This window comes from Siphateles boraxobius, unplaced genomic scaffold (genome assembly GCF_051911475.1).
Source record: "Siphateles boraxobius isolate OS27281-9 unplaced genomic scaffold, OSU_SipBor_1 66, whole genome shotgun sequence".
Lineage (NCBI taxonomy): Eukaryota > Metazoa > Chordata > Actinopteri > Cypriniformes > Leuciscidae > Siphateles > Siphateles boraxobius.
The window spans coordinates 23,341,019-23,358,846 of NW_027509193.1; the positions used below are offsets into that span (position 1 = coordinate 23,341,019).

General features: G+C 37.3%; 1 protein-coding gene across 6 annotated transcripts; it reads right to left on the reverse strand.

The window, feature by feature from the left end:
* Window positions 1-11: 11 nt before the first annotated feature.
* On the reverse strand, window positions 12-17,125 carry glyr1 (glyoxylate reductase 1 homolog (Arabidopsis)). Of its 6 annotated transcripts, none has more exons than XM_077213062.1 (16): window positions 17,000-17,125; window positions 16,493-16,529; window positions 16,121-16,200; window positions 15,883-16,021; window positions 9,407-9,517; window positions 8,985-9,068; window positions 8,590-8,643; window positions 6,711-6,761; window positions 6,527-6,600; window positions 5,140-5,239; window positions 4,949-5,059; window positions 4,757-4,858; window positions 4,516-4,678; window positions 4,253-4,432; window positions 1,961-2,085; window positions 12-1,545 (listed from the first exon to the last, which is right to left on the reverse strand). In XM_077213062.1, exons 1-16 carry the CDS (start codon window positions 17,035-17,037, stop codon window positions 1,471-1,473), a joined length of 1,524 nt encoding a protein of 507 aa, XP_077069177.1. In that variant the 5' UTR covers window positions 17,038-17,125; the 3' UTR covers window positions 12-1,470. The 6 variants fall into 6 exon arrangements, with proteins under 6 accessions (XP_077069177.1, XP_077069175.1, XP_077069179.1 ...); XM_077213060.1 differs by having other exon boundaries at window positions 4,253-4,435; XM_077213064.1 differs by lacking the exon at window positions 8,590-8,643.
* Window positions 17,126-17,828: the final 703 nt, after the last annotated feature.

Consider the following 17,828-nt stretch of genomic DNA (forward strand, 5'->3'; position numbering starts at 1 on the left):
GGACATGAAAGTTGGACTTTCGGTTTGTTTATTCAGAGGGTTCAGTTGACCGCACAAACAAAAAAGAAAAGAAATTTCACATTTACATGAAATCATAAATAACTCTGATTATAATACCAATACCTTTCTTGCACAACTGGAATCAAGTTGTCAGTATGTCATTACCAACTGTGTTTAAGCCACAAAAATCAAACCATTTACAGTAAATAAACCCATTAGCTAAGACAAAAGAACAGCCTACATTAAGACACCATGATTAATAAATTCAGTAGAGTCAAACTGAAAGCATGTTATTCATGTATTCAAATAACCCAACCCTTTCATGGGGATATATACAACGTCTTAATCTTACAGAGTCCTTAGTAAATCACAAAATTCTCATCTGTAATCAAACATAAAAGTAATTTTTTGGCAGAACAATAATTTATAGAAAATTAAATCACCCTGTATTTTTTTGAATTTTAAACAAAATACCAAAATTACCAAATTATACGCCACTGAATTTATGTCTTGTAATATCACTTAAAATAAACTAATGCAAACATAATTTAGGAGTAAAATTCAGCAATACTTGAAACTGTTTTACATTTTTCTTTCATATCGGAAATTAAAATTGACAAGAAAATCAAAAGGCAACATATCAATTTGCCAGATGACTGGCTTGGACAAAATAGGAGAAGCCCAATTTAAAGGTGTTCGAATAAAATAAAAATAAAACTTTATTTCACAGCCCAGTTGAAAGATCTGTGATACAAATGCAACCCTAAAGTAGCCAAGCTGGAAAACACTCAAATCTATTTTTAGGATTAACTTCACTGTAAATGAAAAGTTACTGTTACACACCCAACTTAAAAAAACAAACAAAAAAATAATTCTGATAAGGCAATAAAAAGAAAAATCATTAACTAGTGAACAGGGGACCTCCAAAAACGAGAAAAATTAAATAAAATTGTACAGCCAAATTGCACCTGACATGATGGTGATCTTTAGAGATAAAATAAATAAATACATCTCTCTTATATGGGTATTAAGGCAATGCAGTGGCTTTTATCTTCATCGTGCTCCTCAAGTCTGTTTGTGATCAGAACTTCATACTTTACAGATTTCTGAACATCGAAAATTACGAGGGAATTAATTTTTAAAGATATGAATGATTAATAAAACCCTAGCCTCTTCAAACACTGCATTGTATGCAGTAGCCTTAACAAAATGCGGATATAATACACTGCACAGTCTATCATAAAATAATCATTCGCAGGGAGTTTAATAACCTCCCATTGAGCGTACGTGCAGCAATATTACAGTCAGTGCAATGCTCAGATTAGGCTGCTAAAGACATCCCATTATACATGGGAAAACATATCACTGGTGCCCAAAAGAAATTCATCAGCAGAGAAGAGAAAGACAGAGGGAGAGGAACAAAGAAGTAGGTGAGGTTTGTGGTCCAGGACATAGAGCACATCTACAGGATTAGTGAATATAAGCTCTGTAGACTGCAGACATGTCATTGTCCGACTGGTCCAATGCTTTTGCTCTCTTGTACACCTGCAGAAGTACGAAATAATACATTACTTTAATGGAAGTATACGCAGAAATTGCATTTAGTTCTCGAGAAAACATTTACGGTTTTAATGCCACTGATTATTTACCGATAAGCAGATAATGGTCTTTTTATGGTTGATATTGATATACAGCAAAAATTTTAATTCAATATTACTGCTACACCAAATAATATAATAAAAAAACCACTAAAAGGATATTCACTTGGAGATTAGCTAATGATTACATTTAAGCGTGTTAAATTATTGGTGCTTTTCAAAATGAACTTTGTGAATGTTAGATTACAACAAAAGGTAATCGAATTGTAAAAATAGGGAAAATGAGCAGCACAATAAAATATCCAATAAACTCACAGATGACAGTCCAAAATAATCCATTCAATTACCAAATGTTGTCTTACCTCATTTGCAGCAGCTGCCATTGGTGTTGGATGATTTACTGAATCTCCCATTGAAATGGCTAATCTTAGATCTTTCTGAATATGTTTCAGGTAGTAATCAGGCTTGAAGTTGCCCTGCAAGATATCTGCAAAGAAGCAATCAAATGTTAAATTAATAAGGTCATTTTTAGTAGTTTTTATTAGGGCTGTCACGATTCCTCAATTAAATTTGAGTACTCAATTAAAACAAATCCTCGATTGCAATTTACCCGTGTCGAGTAACCCCCAAAATACCAGAAGTGGAGCATTCCACAGACGAGAATCCATGAAACGTATTATTAGACCATTTTCTAAGGCTACACGACGTATAAAAACCGTATAAAAACCATTTAAAAACCACACTATAGCATTGTGCTACTGTGAATTCACAAAAGCTGTGATTTAATTAAATAAATATGCCCTGCAGGTTTATTATTCATTTATATGCGTGTAGGTTACGTGCGTCTCAGAGCGGCTTCGTTCACAGTAAATGCTGTTCCACATCAACTGTTATCATTTATATGCGTGGAGTGCGTCTCAAACTCCATCTCTGGATATGCTGTGAGTTTAGGTTGCTTATAACGTTCATCTGGGAATGCAATGTGTGCCACTTCATCATTTTGTAAGGTAAATCACTTATAAACTTACCCAAACACAGGAGAATAGATCAATAGTTTTCTAAAAATGCTAAATGTTCATCGCGATTTCAAAATAAAAGTTTAAACCTTCGCTCCGAGTTTGCATGTTTTGATGTTCACATATTCTTGTTCAAGAAATTACAGTGGCTGTGGTATTTCTATCGTAAAGAAGTGGCCAAATATGAAAGATTAAGTAAACATTTTAATTAAATGTCATTTGGATTTGATCTGCTGGGTAAGGTGCAACAACAACAATCACCCTGGTGCCCTCTGCAGGCATGTGTTATAATACATCATGTACATTAGAATGTATTAATAATGCCTCATTATTATATATGTAGTTTAAGTCATTTTAAAGGCTTAGGTCTTTGCTTGGTTGTATTTTGATAACCTCAAATAAAAATAATACTACTTGATTTTGGCATTTTTGCCTTTTTTTTATTAGGATAGGACAGTAGCTAGACAGGAACAGGGGTTAAAATTTAAAAAAATCCGGAGCCTGAACTTTTTTGGGGGGTGGGTGGAGAGAAACTCGAAAATATTAGACCGCATGAAAGTTCCCTTTTTTTTTTCTCCTCACGGCCGCACGCCAGAAATCCAGCATGGTGCCGGAATATTTTAAGCCCTGCAGGAAGTGAGGTGGAAGAGAGAGAGGGGGAACAGGATCTGGAAAGGTCAACAAGCCAGTACTCAAACTCCGGTCACCCGAAGTGCAGCGGCGCTACATATCGGCGCACTTGCCCCCGAGGCTATCGGCACCGACATGATTACTTGATTTATCATCAAAATAATCGACCGATTACCGAAATAATTGTTAGTGACAGCCTAATTTAATAGTTCCAAAGGTTAAATTGTCAGTGTTGCATCTAGATTCTAATAGTCTTGGAATGTTCCTCAATTTTTTTAGCCTGGGTTTCCCCATGCTGCCTTGCGCGCAGCGCGATTTTCTTCATGCTGCTAGGCAGTCTGGATTCCATCGACCAGATTTTCGCCTCAGCGAGGGGACCAATCACAGAACGGGGAGGGAGCAGCAAGACGATGACGACGTCTATGCCACACGCCGAAGCAGTTTGTTTATACTTATGGATCCAACATGGCAGCAGACGCGAAGTTACCTTCCGATGCAGCCTTAGATATTGTTTTAAGTAGTTTAGTTAAATCTCTGACCCATCGTCTTCTTCCTCGTCTAATTTCTGTCGCTCTACATACATCATCTGGTATAATTGAAACGATTGGCTATGAGCTACGTACAGACGGATTTGATAGGACATTCGTAGCACCCAATAAACGGCTCTGGCTATTCGTAAACCACTCCTCAGATACGTGAAAATGAACATGTGGTTCCAGGACCGACGTCTCAATGAGACTCGGTCTGATGTTAGCCAGGCTACAATTTTTTTGCAATGGATGACTAAATAGCAGCATTTGGCTGAGACTAAATGCTACTGTCTGCGAGCAGCACCACGTTACAGAAAATGGTTAAAGGCAGGAGGATTCAAAGAAAGCAACTTTTAACTCATAACTACTAGTAACTCTGTGACAACTACGATTATAAATGACTAGCATACAGACAAAATCCGTCATTGTAATCACTTATGTTTAGTAGAATCTTTGAAACATTTAAAAGTAAACCTACTCTGGCATTTCTGGTCCACAAACGTGCTTGCCATTTGTCCATGGCAAAGAATATCCAAGAATGTTTGTTGTGACTGTCCTGTGGCCTGCGCCAAGGTCAATCCCTCTGCGATGGTTGCCATGAAACTGCCTTGAACCATGTTAAGGATCAGCATCATTCTTGCAGCATTTCCTGCTTCCCCTGCTTTGTTGGACAGGACAAAGTTAATATCACATAACATCAATCTCATACAGCCACACGCCACAAATGAAAGCTGGTAGTACCTATGAAGAAAGACGTCTTCCCCATTGCCTGGAAGCAGCTGCTACAATCTTCATAAACACTACGGTCTCCTGCAGCAACAATGACCAGCATACCGTCATTGGAAAGCTGCTGGCTGCCCGAAACTGGGGCTTCTAGGAATCTGCCGCCTCTGGATGTGATGACCTACAGATTCAAATGAACCTTTGTCAGGATATGAACGGAGGAAGTCTGTAACTGACTCGTCTGGATGATGTTGGTTACCTGTGAGAGCTCTGTGATGGTTTCTGGATCAACAGTGGACATCTCCACATAGCATTTGCCTGGTCTGATTCCCTGTAGGACTCCACTAGGACCCAACACAAGCTGAACAGAAATAATACTGTATATGTAAACCAAAGAAAAGCAGCTTGACAGATTGAAAACAAAGAGAGCCATTTACAAACATTGACCTACATCTCTGGCAGCTTTTGGGTCTGATACGCAGGAAAACGTGATGTCGCACATGGACACAACCTCTGCAGGCGTTCGTCCTAATCTGGCACCTTCTTGGATGAACAAATCACACTGCAGAATGAAAAACAAAAAAACATTCTAACTTGATGTAACTTCAGAAAGCGACCATATTTAAGCCCCTCTGTGTGTACCTTTTCTGCAGTGCGATTCCAAACGGTCACAACATGTCCCATCTTCAACAAATTAGAAACCACACCACTTCCCATCAGTCCTAGTCCAAGGAACCCTATCCTGTTTAGAAAACAAAAAAACTACATCACAAACATCATAGGTACTATCAGTATAACAATTTAAGTGAAGTTTAATTAGAAAATTAACTTAAGTTTCAGATTCAGGCAACAGTATTTTCTCTAAAATGAACCTGCTCAGAGTAATTTATTTATTAATCAGATTACACTTGTTGTGTAGCGCGCTTGTTTTTGCATGCAATCAAAACACGGCTCAGAAGAACACATCAGCAGTACAGGAAACTCTGTACAAACTGAAAACAGGTCCGGGGATTTTAAGAAATGAAGATAGCGATCAGTGTTTTGTTAAATTATTCACATTTTTATTGAAAAAGTATAAGAATTGAAAGAAAGTTGATTATTAAAAATTAGAAATATTGCTTTGAAGCCTAGTTGAATAGTAAAAATACAACAACAAAAAAATTTACTAAAACAAAAATAAACCGAAAATTTAAAAATAAAAGCTCATTCAAAATATTAATGAACAAATATTAGTGTATAAATATTCAAATAACACTAGCCGCATTTTCATTACCCTTCAAATTGCGCAAATTGAAAATACGTATATTTCGCAAAAACTCCCATATATCTCAAAAAACAAAAAAAAATTACACGTTCGCATGTGGTGGTTTTTCAGGCAAATCGAAAAAGGAATAGTTTTTTGTTCGCATTTACAGGTCACCTGGCGTACGTCAAAGTTGATCATTCTTTAAAGAAGGTGCGGGATGTTTGGACAGAAGACGAGACCGTTCTTTATTAAAACTCATAAAAGACAAAAGAATTACGGGAATACTGGATTCTAAACAAAGAAATGCCACAATTTATCAAGACGGTGAAGCAGATAGGAGGGAGAAATACCTCATATGTGCCGCTCCCAAGTGTAAGGGGCTTTCCTTGCCATTAATGCATGGATAACACACCTACGTCTCCTTCGATTAACAATAATGGCTAGTACATTGGCTGGGATATACGTAAACCTACCAACATCCTTTGCAATGATTTTTGGAAAGACTTATCATGAGAGCGAGAAAAAGAAAAAAAAGTTGTTGAATAACATGAGTTAATGGAAACGGCACCATTTCGCAAAAGTTCTTTTTATTGACATTGAGAAAATAATTTGCAAAGTTTTGCGCAAACCTGTAATGGAAACGCGGCTCTACTGATCACAATTAATTGGAAAATTCATCAATTACCTAAAATAGCACAGAATCCTGAATAAACCTTTATTTCTAAGTTTTTCATTTCAATGCGGCCCAATTTTCAGACCACTAAAAATATGATTCTTTGTTACCTTTTGTCTGTAGGAGTGATGCTGCCATTGATGGCTGTGCTGTCTGCTGCTTGAATAGATGTTGATCTTGTGTCCTTTTCAAAAATAAAACACAACATTATTACAATTACTAAGCAATTCTAGCAGGCCAATATATCAGGTTATTGAAGAAACCACAAGCTGTGAACTTCTAGGCAGTGCTCACCTCCTCGATTATCTTTAAACGCTTGGTGATGGGCTCCATTGACGAAGCTGGCTGTAAGGAAAGGGGAGGTTTTTTTTTGTAAATCAAAGTCAATTCAACATTCATTTCAGATTTTCTAGAAAGAGCAAAAAGTCTTGCACTCAAAGGATCCTAGATACAAACTAAGGTGAAAACACCCAGTAGAGAGCCAGGGAAGGAAAACCAGGTGGAAGCCCTTTGGCCCAACAGTCACAAATGATCTTAAATGCATGTTATTTATTACTCTGCCAGCTTCCTGTAAGGACTGCACTTATATTATCCTCTGCTGTCATGTCACGCGGCTCATACTGCCATATCTGATGTGAGAGCCAGGAGCAAAGCAAGTGTTAGGAACTGAAAATCAAGTTATCATGCTAAGCCACATGCTCCGTTTCCATTTAACTGAAACTTATACAGGGCAAGAAAACGGCTGACACAGCCAACATGAACATTTTTTGAGAAAAGCCTCAGGCAATTAAGATCTTAGTGTCTCCTTTTTGGAGATATAAATGTAAGATCAATTTGTTCTGACTGTGGCGCCTGAAAGCAAAAGGGCAGAAGGACAAGCAAGAAAGAAATGTTTCTCTGAAGAGGAAATTTCAAGAGGAAAGGAAGAGTCATTTAAACAGTTTGCTAGTATAACTGGCACATGAACAGCAGCACAAGAGTAACTTGGCCGGGCGTCTCTGCTGGCTGAAAACAACCTCCCCCCACAAATCGAATCAATTAATTAAACACTAGCCTGTAACAAACTGTTCAACCATCGCCACGGTCAAAAATTTAATTTTTGCCACACATATGGACAAATACTTACTGCCCATGTATTTTGAATATTTGTATATTGAAAAAGTATATTTGGCCACAATTTCTTGCATATCTGTAGTGAACAGCTCACACCTCCAGTGGCACAAAAAACATGATTTTCTTTCTCATAGTATTGTTTTGGTGGTCTGTTAACAAACTATCCCACTTTTTGGTTGCAGTTAACAACTTTGTATTACCTAGGGTCATACTACGTAGGTTTTAATTACGTAGGTTTTAATTGTGGTCATAACGGTCCCTTATGTCAAAGTGTCAAATTTTCAGGAGAGATATTTCATGTACAATAGTGAATCTATATATTACTATTCAAAAGTTTGGGGTCACTTTTTTTTATTTATTTTTTATGTTTTTGAAATAAGTCTCTTCTCTTCAGTAAAATTGTGAAACTTTTCTTTTTTAATATATTTTAACAAGTAATTTATTATAAAAAGTCTGTCACATTTTCCTTCAGAAATCATTCCAATATACTGACTTTCTGCTCAAGAAACATTTCTTATCAACATTTAAGGATTCTTTAATAAATAGAAAGTTCAAAAGAACTGCATTTATATGGAGTAGAAATCTTTTATGACATTCTAAATGTTTTTTACTGTCAATTCTAATCAATTTAATGTGCTCTTGCTAAATTATAGCATTTTAAAAACATCTCGCTGACCCCAAATTGGAAGTGTAAATGTTTAGCCATGTGGAGTTCTGTAGTAAAATAACAAGTGTTCATTTTGGACCCTGACCACAGCCCAGACAAAAGACCTTTTACACATGACTTCAAAACCATAGCCAAAAATAGGTTAAGAAGTACACGTCAGCTCATGATTAGAGGGTCAACCAATAAGCTCAACATACTCTGTTCTGATAAGTAAGAAATTCAGTACAACTGCCATGCTGCAGATTTGGCCAAATAGCATCGCCAGAAGCAGTTTGGGGGAGGGAATTATTCAGAGATTATTAGAGCAGCCATTTTGTGCAATGTGCAAGAGACAGGGGTAAGGTTGCACTAACTAGAAAATCATTCAGCATCCCAGTAAAATTTTCTCCTTACCTTCTCAGACTGGCTGAGCAGAAAGTGATGGAAATGTGGGTCATCCTTTACTGGCTATAATGGAAGAGAGTTAAATTGGAAACTATTCTCCAAAGAGACTTACTGACCTGAGAGCCGTTTAATCTGCAACTAATTGAAGTGACATGGTGGAAGGTGCAACTATACAGTGAAGGATGTAATGACTTTAAAAATTAGGGTGTTTTCACACCAGCTCATTTAAGTGACTTAAAATAACCTTATTGGATGTGTTTGTGCAGTTGCTATGAAAATTCACAGCTGTGACTGCACCTAACTCCATCAACCAACCGTGGATAAGTCTTACTGCTAACTAAAAAAAGGGTATTTTATGTGAAGAACCCATAAAAGTGCAGAAACAAACTGTGAATGTAACCTACACTGCTCTCCCATTTGAATCCTGATACTGTTCCAGCGACCAGCCGTTGTACAGACGATGGCTCTGGGTCAGAATCAGTCTGTTCCTTAAGGGAAAGAGAGACACATTCACCTTGTGTACAGAATGGCTTTATCTCATGAAACAAAGCCCTAAAATAGCTGCATCTCTACCCAGTCAAAATCCGACAAGGTGGATGCATTGGTCGCACTGCAAAAGATGACATCGGGCTCATTGAATCGGTGGGTCCCACTTGACAAATCCGATACCAAAACATACAATTGTAACCTGACTCCACAGCAGGTGCAACAGCAAATGGCCTTAGCAAAGGACTTTGGTGAAGCTGACCAAAAAAAAAAAAGTCAGGGTATGATCTAAGCCTTGCCCTCCACAGTACCATTTAATGGTAAAGCATTATCTCCCAACCTTGTCCGACGAGCCACCCTTAAAGGCGTCTTCATCATCCTCTTCAATGATCTTCATTGGTTTAGCTGCTTTACGCCCTTTATCTGACTTGCTTTTGTCATCAGAGTGTGTCTGTAAAACAAAAAGTTATATGCAACGTGAGCAATTATAGCTGAAACACTTCTACTACCTACAATTTCAAAGAACCCTTTTACACCTGGTACTAGGGCTGGACGATTTTGGCTAAAATCATAATCGCGATTAATCGAACAAGTTACCTCGATTACGATTATTGAACGATTTAAAAAAAAAATCTCTGTGTCACTGGCAAGGCTTATACTGTAAATATGTTCACGGTTTTTTTTTTAATGAAAGAATGCATAATCCTATCTTTGTGATTCTAAAATAAGGAAACACACAGATAGCTTTTAATGCTTACTTATTAAATATTTCAAACAATTGAATCAAACAAAGCATACAATGCTTGAAATAAAAACGTCTTATAAAAAAGTAATTAAGTTTTAATGTAAAAAGAAAGTTTCCTAAAAATGTAGAAAATAGTTATTTTTGTAAACAAAATAAATTATTGCAATCTAAAAAAAGTAAAATATAACTTGTAAAAAACTAAAAAAAATAATCCTTTTCATATTGTGTAGCATTTGTAAATGCTTGTGTTATCGAAACCTGCTTTGTGGAGTGGAGGCACTTATTGCTGGGCGTTTGTCAGTCTCTCTCTTTTTTCGCGTGTTTCTTTGGTACAAGCGGCTCCTGTTGCTGAGTTTACTCAAGTGTTTGAGTTCCCGCGCTTTCACGGAAAATACACGGATAAAGTGGCCCGGGATTTGACCCGGGTTCGTTTGACTTTGGTTCATTCGACTTTGGTTCATTCACACTGCCAGTGATTTTCCGGAATCAAGAGAGTGCGTTCACACAGACACACACAACCCGCAAAGACACGTGAGATGTCCCAGCGGCGTCTATTTGCTTATGAGCTGCGATTTCTGTCTCGAAACCACGCTTGTGCATTTTTTTCTCTGATTCGATCATAAACTAGCGCATTACGAACCGTTTCACGCTGGCGAACAATCCCGGCTTAGCTCCATCATTACGACACGGCATTGATTACGGCTTTTCTTCAGACATCGCGCGTTCCGGGACTGAACACGGCAATGTTACTATGTCCCCAACCTGGCATCAATCCCGGGTCGTGTTTGCGTTCACACAGAAGGTGTTTGTTCTGGCAATTCCCCGGGATCAACGCGCTGTGTGAAAGGGGCTCATGTTGCTTCAATGTCGCAGACTGGACGGGGCGGAGTTACTTGACTACACACGCGGTAATATGTTTTAAGGGGAAAGTACATTAACACACAGTGGGCGGAAATATTAATAGGATTAAAAAAACGAAATAACCGACATGGTAAAATTACGTCGGTTATAGGCTCTGAATTTCGGTTTCGATTATTTTTCAATTAATCATTCAGACCTACCTGGTACCAATGCATTCTGGGTGTCAATCATAACAAGTGGACAACATTAAATAAAGATTTAGGTTTGTGATCTGATCGCTTTGATTCACAGGTAATCCCAGACAAAGCAAATAAGTGTACCTTTACAAAATTAACCATCCAATTAAAAAGCACTTTCAAAGTATGGTTAATACTGGAACTTGACTAAACGCAAACATTCTGTTCAAAACATTGTTTACAGTGAAATTTATACACTGTTAATGTTTATTTGAAAACAACAGCATACTGTCTCCGTGATATGCTTTTTAACAGTTACACACTGGTGTCGAGAGTCGTTATTCTCAAGAATGTTGGTAATGGTAACTAAACACTTTGTGCTCACTAAAACCCATTATATGGACAAAAAAGGAGACATCTCTCGAAAGATCTACTTTTACATTCCATAGATGAAAGTCATAAAGGTTTGGAACAACATGAGGGTGAGTAAATGATCCTTTTAATTTGAGCAAACTACCCCCCTTTAACAATAAAAACAGCAGACCATGTGGTTCTTATAGGCCTGGTTGACACCTGGTATAAAGATACTATGACAAGAGGGCGGTGCTAAATAAATTAGTCTAAAACATTTTAAACTTGTCCACTTTCAACAAATTCAACCAGATTGCTTTGGTAGTGTAGAGGCTCATGTGATAGAACGTGTTCAAACAGCCACAAAAGATTGCCTACTCGCCTGATACGTAATCATTGTGGGACGTGTTGTGAGAAAGCACACCGATTCAAATTTTACTGAATTTACCAAAACAGAGGTAATTTAAGGGTGAAATTGTTACTGCTTTTTTATTATTTTCATCTTTTCCCAATCACTCGTAATCTGCATAACACTGGCCGTTCAGTCAATAGTAATCGTGTGCTCACGCAAAAGTGATGTACAGTGAGCATCTTGCTCACTGTAGAGTGGAGCATCTTGAGGAAATTCGAACAGTGGTCACATTTGAAAAGCATTTAATACTAAACAGTATGCGTAGGGCTGGACGAAATGCCCAAATTTTATATCAAAATTTATATCAAATTTTATATATTATATAATTCCGATATCGAACAATATATGAACAATATAAAATGCCAAGAACGGCCACAACAAATGTCTGTACCTACAATCTTCTGAAAAATGAATTTGCCAAGTCTATGAAACCTGCTGGAGTCTTTCGGTAATGCACCCTAACAAAATTAAAATTCAATTATATAATTTGTAATAATATATTCATTTGCCATTTCATACACTAGTTTTAATAGTAAATGGAATATATATTTTAACGCTTTATAATTTGCAAAATTTAAATGTATTACAGATATGATTAGAAATGTTTAACATGTTCAAGCAAAAACTATAACAAAATGATAATTTAAATGTTAATTGCATTTACACTCATAGTTAAGTAGGGCCCTATGGAATCGGTTTAATTTTTTTCAAATTCCGTTGAATTTTTTCCTAAATTCAGTTTTTTCCGTTTTAATTTTGCAAATTCCTTTTTTTCCGTTTTAATTTTTGGGAATTCATTTTATTTTTCCCCTTTACTGTTATTTTAGTCGTAAAAAGAGTGTGCTTTTAATGTTCATGATTAAAATGTACACAAATAAAACAGGAATGACCTTAAATTTATTGAGGTAACAAACATCACATTGAGCCTACCACTTTACAGGACAAATGCTGCATGAAAACACTGCAATCGAAGTACTTCAGGTAACAACAAAATATTAATGGCTATGAGCTTTAAATTGTCCAATAAAATAAATTATATTAGTTTATATAAGCTCTTGCACACTGTCGAGCGCGCTCTCGGACACACTCGGTCTCACTCGTGCAGTGTGACAGAGACGGAAGGAGAGCAGGGAAAGGATATTCAACTAAAAAAAACTAAACGCAAAATGTGGCGGCCGACGTTCATTCTGTGGCGCACCACCAAAAATTAGTCTATGTGTGGGAAACACTACATAAAAGTCACGTGGGAACTGCTCGGCACTGAGGGCTTTAGCCCTCAAGTTTCTTAACTTTTTTGCCGACGAAAGCAGAGCCTTGAAGAGCCGCTTCGCCATGCTTTCATTGTTTTGAAGGGGGAGAGGCAGCTGAAATGACGGGAGGGGTTGTGTCACCCATATTTGGTTCGTCTGCATTTTCCCCAGACATACGTTCTTCTCCCACACAAAAACAGAATTTCATTCCAAATATGTAAAATTCTGCGAAATTCTGCATTAACGTTAATTTGCCAATTCCGTCTGCGATCACCAAACACTTGCAGTGCTTGAAGTGGGAAAAGGTGCCGGTTAGGGATGCAACGATTACCGGATTTCACAATTAACCGCGCTTTAAAACGTCACGGTTAATTAATCGTAAAGACTATGCTACACCGAGTGTTCTGCATGGAACGGAACTTTTGTACTAAATGAAAACAAGGTTATACCAGAGGGACTAGCAGCGACGCTCTATTTCCACCGAAAAATGCTTTAAGGGCCTGTTCACAGATCGCGTCTTTTACGCGCTCAAGTTCGTTATTTCAAATGTAGGCGCGCGGCATGCGCGTTCATAAGGGAAGCGACGCGCTCGTTTTTTCCAAGCGCGTGCGCGCCGCATCGAGATAAAATGATCTCTACTTTTCATAATGCCGCAAGCGCACCTTAGGTCAAGTGACAAGAACCAACACAGCAACGACAGACGCCCCCGGAGAGCAACCGCCCTAGCGCTTTGGAAAAAGGAGAACGTGGCGTGCAACTTTCAGCTTTCAGTGCAACGTAAAAAAACAACAACAAAAAAACAGCGGAATGTTTTGGTTACGCAAGTCTATGGAAAACAGAATGTGACGTGCTCTCAAGAGTTTCAGTCAGTGAACATTTAACTTAATATCCTATTGCTTTCTCCTGTAAATGTTAGGCTTTGTAGTTTTAATATGCCCGGTGTAAAACACTAACATAAGATCAGGGCCGTGTATACTTCTAGGACTACCAATTAACTGCATTTCAGTTATTAATAACACTGCATGAGAGATGTTCTCAGTTTCTTTCTATAATTTTTACTTAAACTTCAAACAAACCAAAATAATGAGATTATAATAGATGATTTTCTAAAGGCACATGTAAAATTTGGATTAATAATTAAAAAAAAGAGTATTAAAATAAGTACAATCATATTGGAGTGGATAACATTTGGACTATATTTGTTTTCTTTTAAAAGAAATACATAGTTAATATTTAGCTTACATTTAATTCAATAGAGCCAAATACTTGGTTTATTCTTATTTTCATTGGGATTTATTATCCCTTTATTTGTTTTTAAGTCAAATACCAACAAGATGTTGTTTTCATGTTATCAAGTTTTCTACCTCAGGTTGAAAATAAATTTAGAACAAACTAAACACTTAATCATTTTGTGATCCATTTCAATCAAAGAGCCCTGCAGTCATTGACTTAATTTGTTATTTTTAAAAGAAAAATGCTGGATGTTTACAAAGCACTTCTCTTTAATTCCAAAGGAAGAAATTGATTATCGTTTGTCATTTTATAATTTTGTACTGTGGTGTGGCAAATAACACATTAAAATCTAGTGTTGAGTGTTCATGTGATATTATACATATAGTGTTGTGCCGGTACTCTCTTGTATTGGCAAATCAAGACATTTGAGATTTCTACAGTGAAAAACAAAACTTGGAGATGTTGCTGGTACAACAACAATTTATTGTTATTTATTAACAACATAAATGTTTTAAAACAAGTCGTAAAACAAGTCGGAGCACTCCGCGTGCAGTGTGAAAGCGTGCACACGCAGCACATACGCACTAAAAACAGTACATGTGAAACGGGCTTGACACTGACGCTTTTTCTGTCAGTGGTTCTTTTTCTGTCAGTGGTTTCTGTCAAGTTCCTCACTTGTGGAAGCTTGTTATGTCACATTTGTATTGCGGTCAGGGGCGCTCATTTTGCAGCTAAAACTTGCCGCGTTGGATATCAGCCTACTATTGTTGAGCACTGGCTGCGTGTCTGTGGTGTACGTCATCACGAAAGTAGCCAATTGTGTTCCGCTCTTTCTGACGGCTGCGCGCCTAACTTCAGTCAGTGACAAATGCTGTTATGTATATTGAAATATCGAAAATGTGTTTAAAAATCATATCACCGTTATCGGGAAAAAAAAAATATCGCAATATATATTAATATTGAATTATTGTCCAGCCTCAGGTATGCGTCCCACAGACCACTCGTGATGGAATCACTGAAAACCAATCAAAATACCAGGGGGAAACAGGTCTTACCAGGCAGGGAAGTTGATTTGTTCCAGTAACAGTTTTTGTTATGCTGGTTGAAAGTCTCTTCACATCCTGATAGCAATCATTAAGTTAAGTGGTCTAAATGTACTGATTTACATCTCGTCTGTGGAAGGCGTAGGACCATAAAATGTTCGTCCAACTATTGCATTCGGTCTGATACGATGCCCTACTTGCCTCTCTAAGTATGTATTTTCATACCGCCGTGCACCCTCCTCGCCAAGACATCACACGTCATCAACGCATTTCATGCTATGAGTTAGACAGATGTCAGTCACCAAGCAGCACTGCAACCGAAACAGCAGCCATAGTTCCTCCTGAACCAAAACAACGAGCTTATGCTGAGTTCACACCATAACTACTGTAATTTGGAATAGACGGAAACCCGTGACGTTATACTCGGAGTGGTTTGTGAATCAAAACTATGCATTTAAATGGCAACACTATCAATGCCGAAATGAATCTACAGTACAGGTCAGAGAGCACTCTAAGTTGTTTATGTTCATTATTATTGTAATGTTATATGCTTTGAGACGAGGTAATTTAACGCAGTCTCTCGTGACAATTTTGTTTGCTCCTTGCTGTGCGCGTTCATGTGTTTTGGAGGAGGTGTGGCTTTGTAGAGTGCTCTGAAGGGAGGGTAGGATCATGCCTCATGCTTTCAAAACAAATCTCTCCAAAAAATTACCTACCCAACCTTTAAATTTGTGAACATACTAACCTGATCTTTCCCCTTGGCCTTCTTTAGGTACTCCTCAACTGCATCAACAGCCTGTTGGAAGCGCTTGCCTTTGTTTATCTTAATCATCTCCTCTTTGTGGGGGTGGTACGGCTTCAGCTGCTCTACCTTAATCCAGGCACTAAAATGACAACACATATCAAAAGTCAACATCTGCTTGGTTTAACCTCTCAAAACAAGAGGAAGTGATGGCTATCATCATCATCTTTTTTTTACTCACTGATCTTCAGTCCCAAAGAACTTGACAAAGAAACATTTTTTGCCTCTTGGCTTTTTCAGATCCTTCGGAGGACTGACGACCTGAAAACACAATGGTTGGGAATTAGTAAATAAACACAACCAAACACATTCTCCACAATAGTATATGGATTCAGTAACTGTATCTTAAGCTACCTACATATAAAATAATTTATTTACATATTTGAACGTTTAATTTGAAGCATTTTTGCTTTGGTTGGATTAATAGCAACCAAAAACTAGGTTTAATTAGGTTTTGAACACAGCCGGTTGGTTCGACCTCTATGTGTATCATCCAACAGTTGACCACAGGAAAAACAAGTTCAACTCAATCGTTTACATGAACAGTTCTCACCTTTCCTGGCCAAGGTGGATAGCGTCCAAGCTTACCCCTGAAAATATATTGAGAGGAGAAATTAGTTTTTTAAATGACCGTGGTTCGATTGAGTTTTATTAAAAGAAAGCTATCGTGCCTCGAAACTAGCTAGCTAGTGTAACGTTATAGCGTAACCCGTTTCGATCCCATCAGCAAACAACCATCTTAACTGCACTTAAACTTGTATTATATTCCGTACTCGTATAAAAACACAGTTAAAAGTAAGATGAAACCCCCCTGTAGCGTTAAACACACTAAGATCACGTGTTTTCCTCCCCAAAAAAGCATGGAAAGTAATCGTTAGCGTGCATGCTAAGCTCTCTGGGTGTTTCAGTGTTTGGCTTGACGACACATGAACTGGGCCATATGCTCGATTTTTAACAAAACATTTGATTGCAGCCACGATCATTTGTCTTCCACGTGCGCGAGCAGGTATTCAATCTCGACGGGAAATTAAATTGTAAAAAGTTAAATTTGTTATCTCACCAAACCAGATCCCCGATCCTGAGATGCACGGTCGCCATCTTAAACTGTTAGTGAGAAACGTCGCACTGAATGCAGGGAATGAACACACCCACTTCACCCATCACCCATCATCTACCACTACCACTACAAGCGACGCGACAAAGTAGGGCGCTCTCGTCTCATTAATGTAGATGGGGACATAATGGTAGCTCTTTTGATTCATGTATCTCTAAACAGGTGGTGCTGGACATAAGAAGTTATACAAAGTTTTAAGTTCTCCAATGAGAATTCAGACAACCATCTTGAAGAGAAATATGAATTTACAACAGTATAAGCTTTGAAAACAGAAACTGTTAGGCCTACATATTTGTTGCCGAGTCAAGTTTATTACATTAGTCAAAAATAGTTTAACTGGTCTGTGCATGGGTAATTATTTTTCTTCAAATCTTTAACTAAGAAAATAAACTAAAACTAGATTAATGTAAACCAATTAAAAGTTAAATTCAATATTTACATAACCCCCTCAACATAATAAATTTTTTCACCCAAAAAAAATCTATTGTAGGCCAATTTTGAAATTTGAGATGAAAATCAATGTAAATATTACTTGTGAATATTTTTTTAATATTTATTTTTATTTTGTCAAATTGTGTTAGAAGTTTGAAATTACTAGCTATTTGTGTTTATTTAGGATAAAATGATAGCTGAAAATTTAGCATTAGCAAAGCAGAGGCCATTTTATTCCAAAGATTTCTATAAATGAAACTACCAATAATGGCACTAAAACAATACAATTTGAGATGTCATGGAAATAGCACTGTGTTGTTATACTAAAAGTTATTACAATATC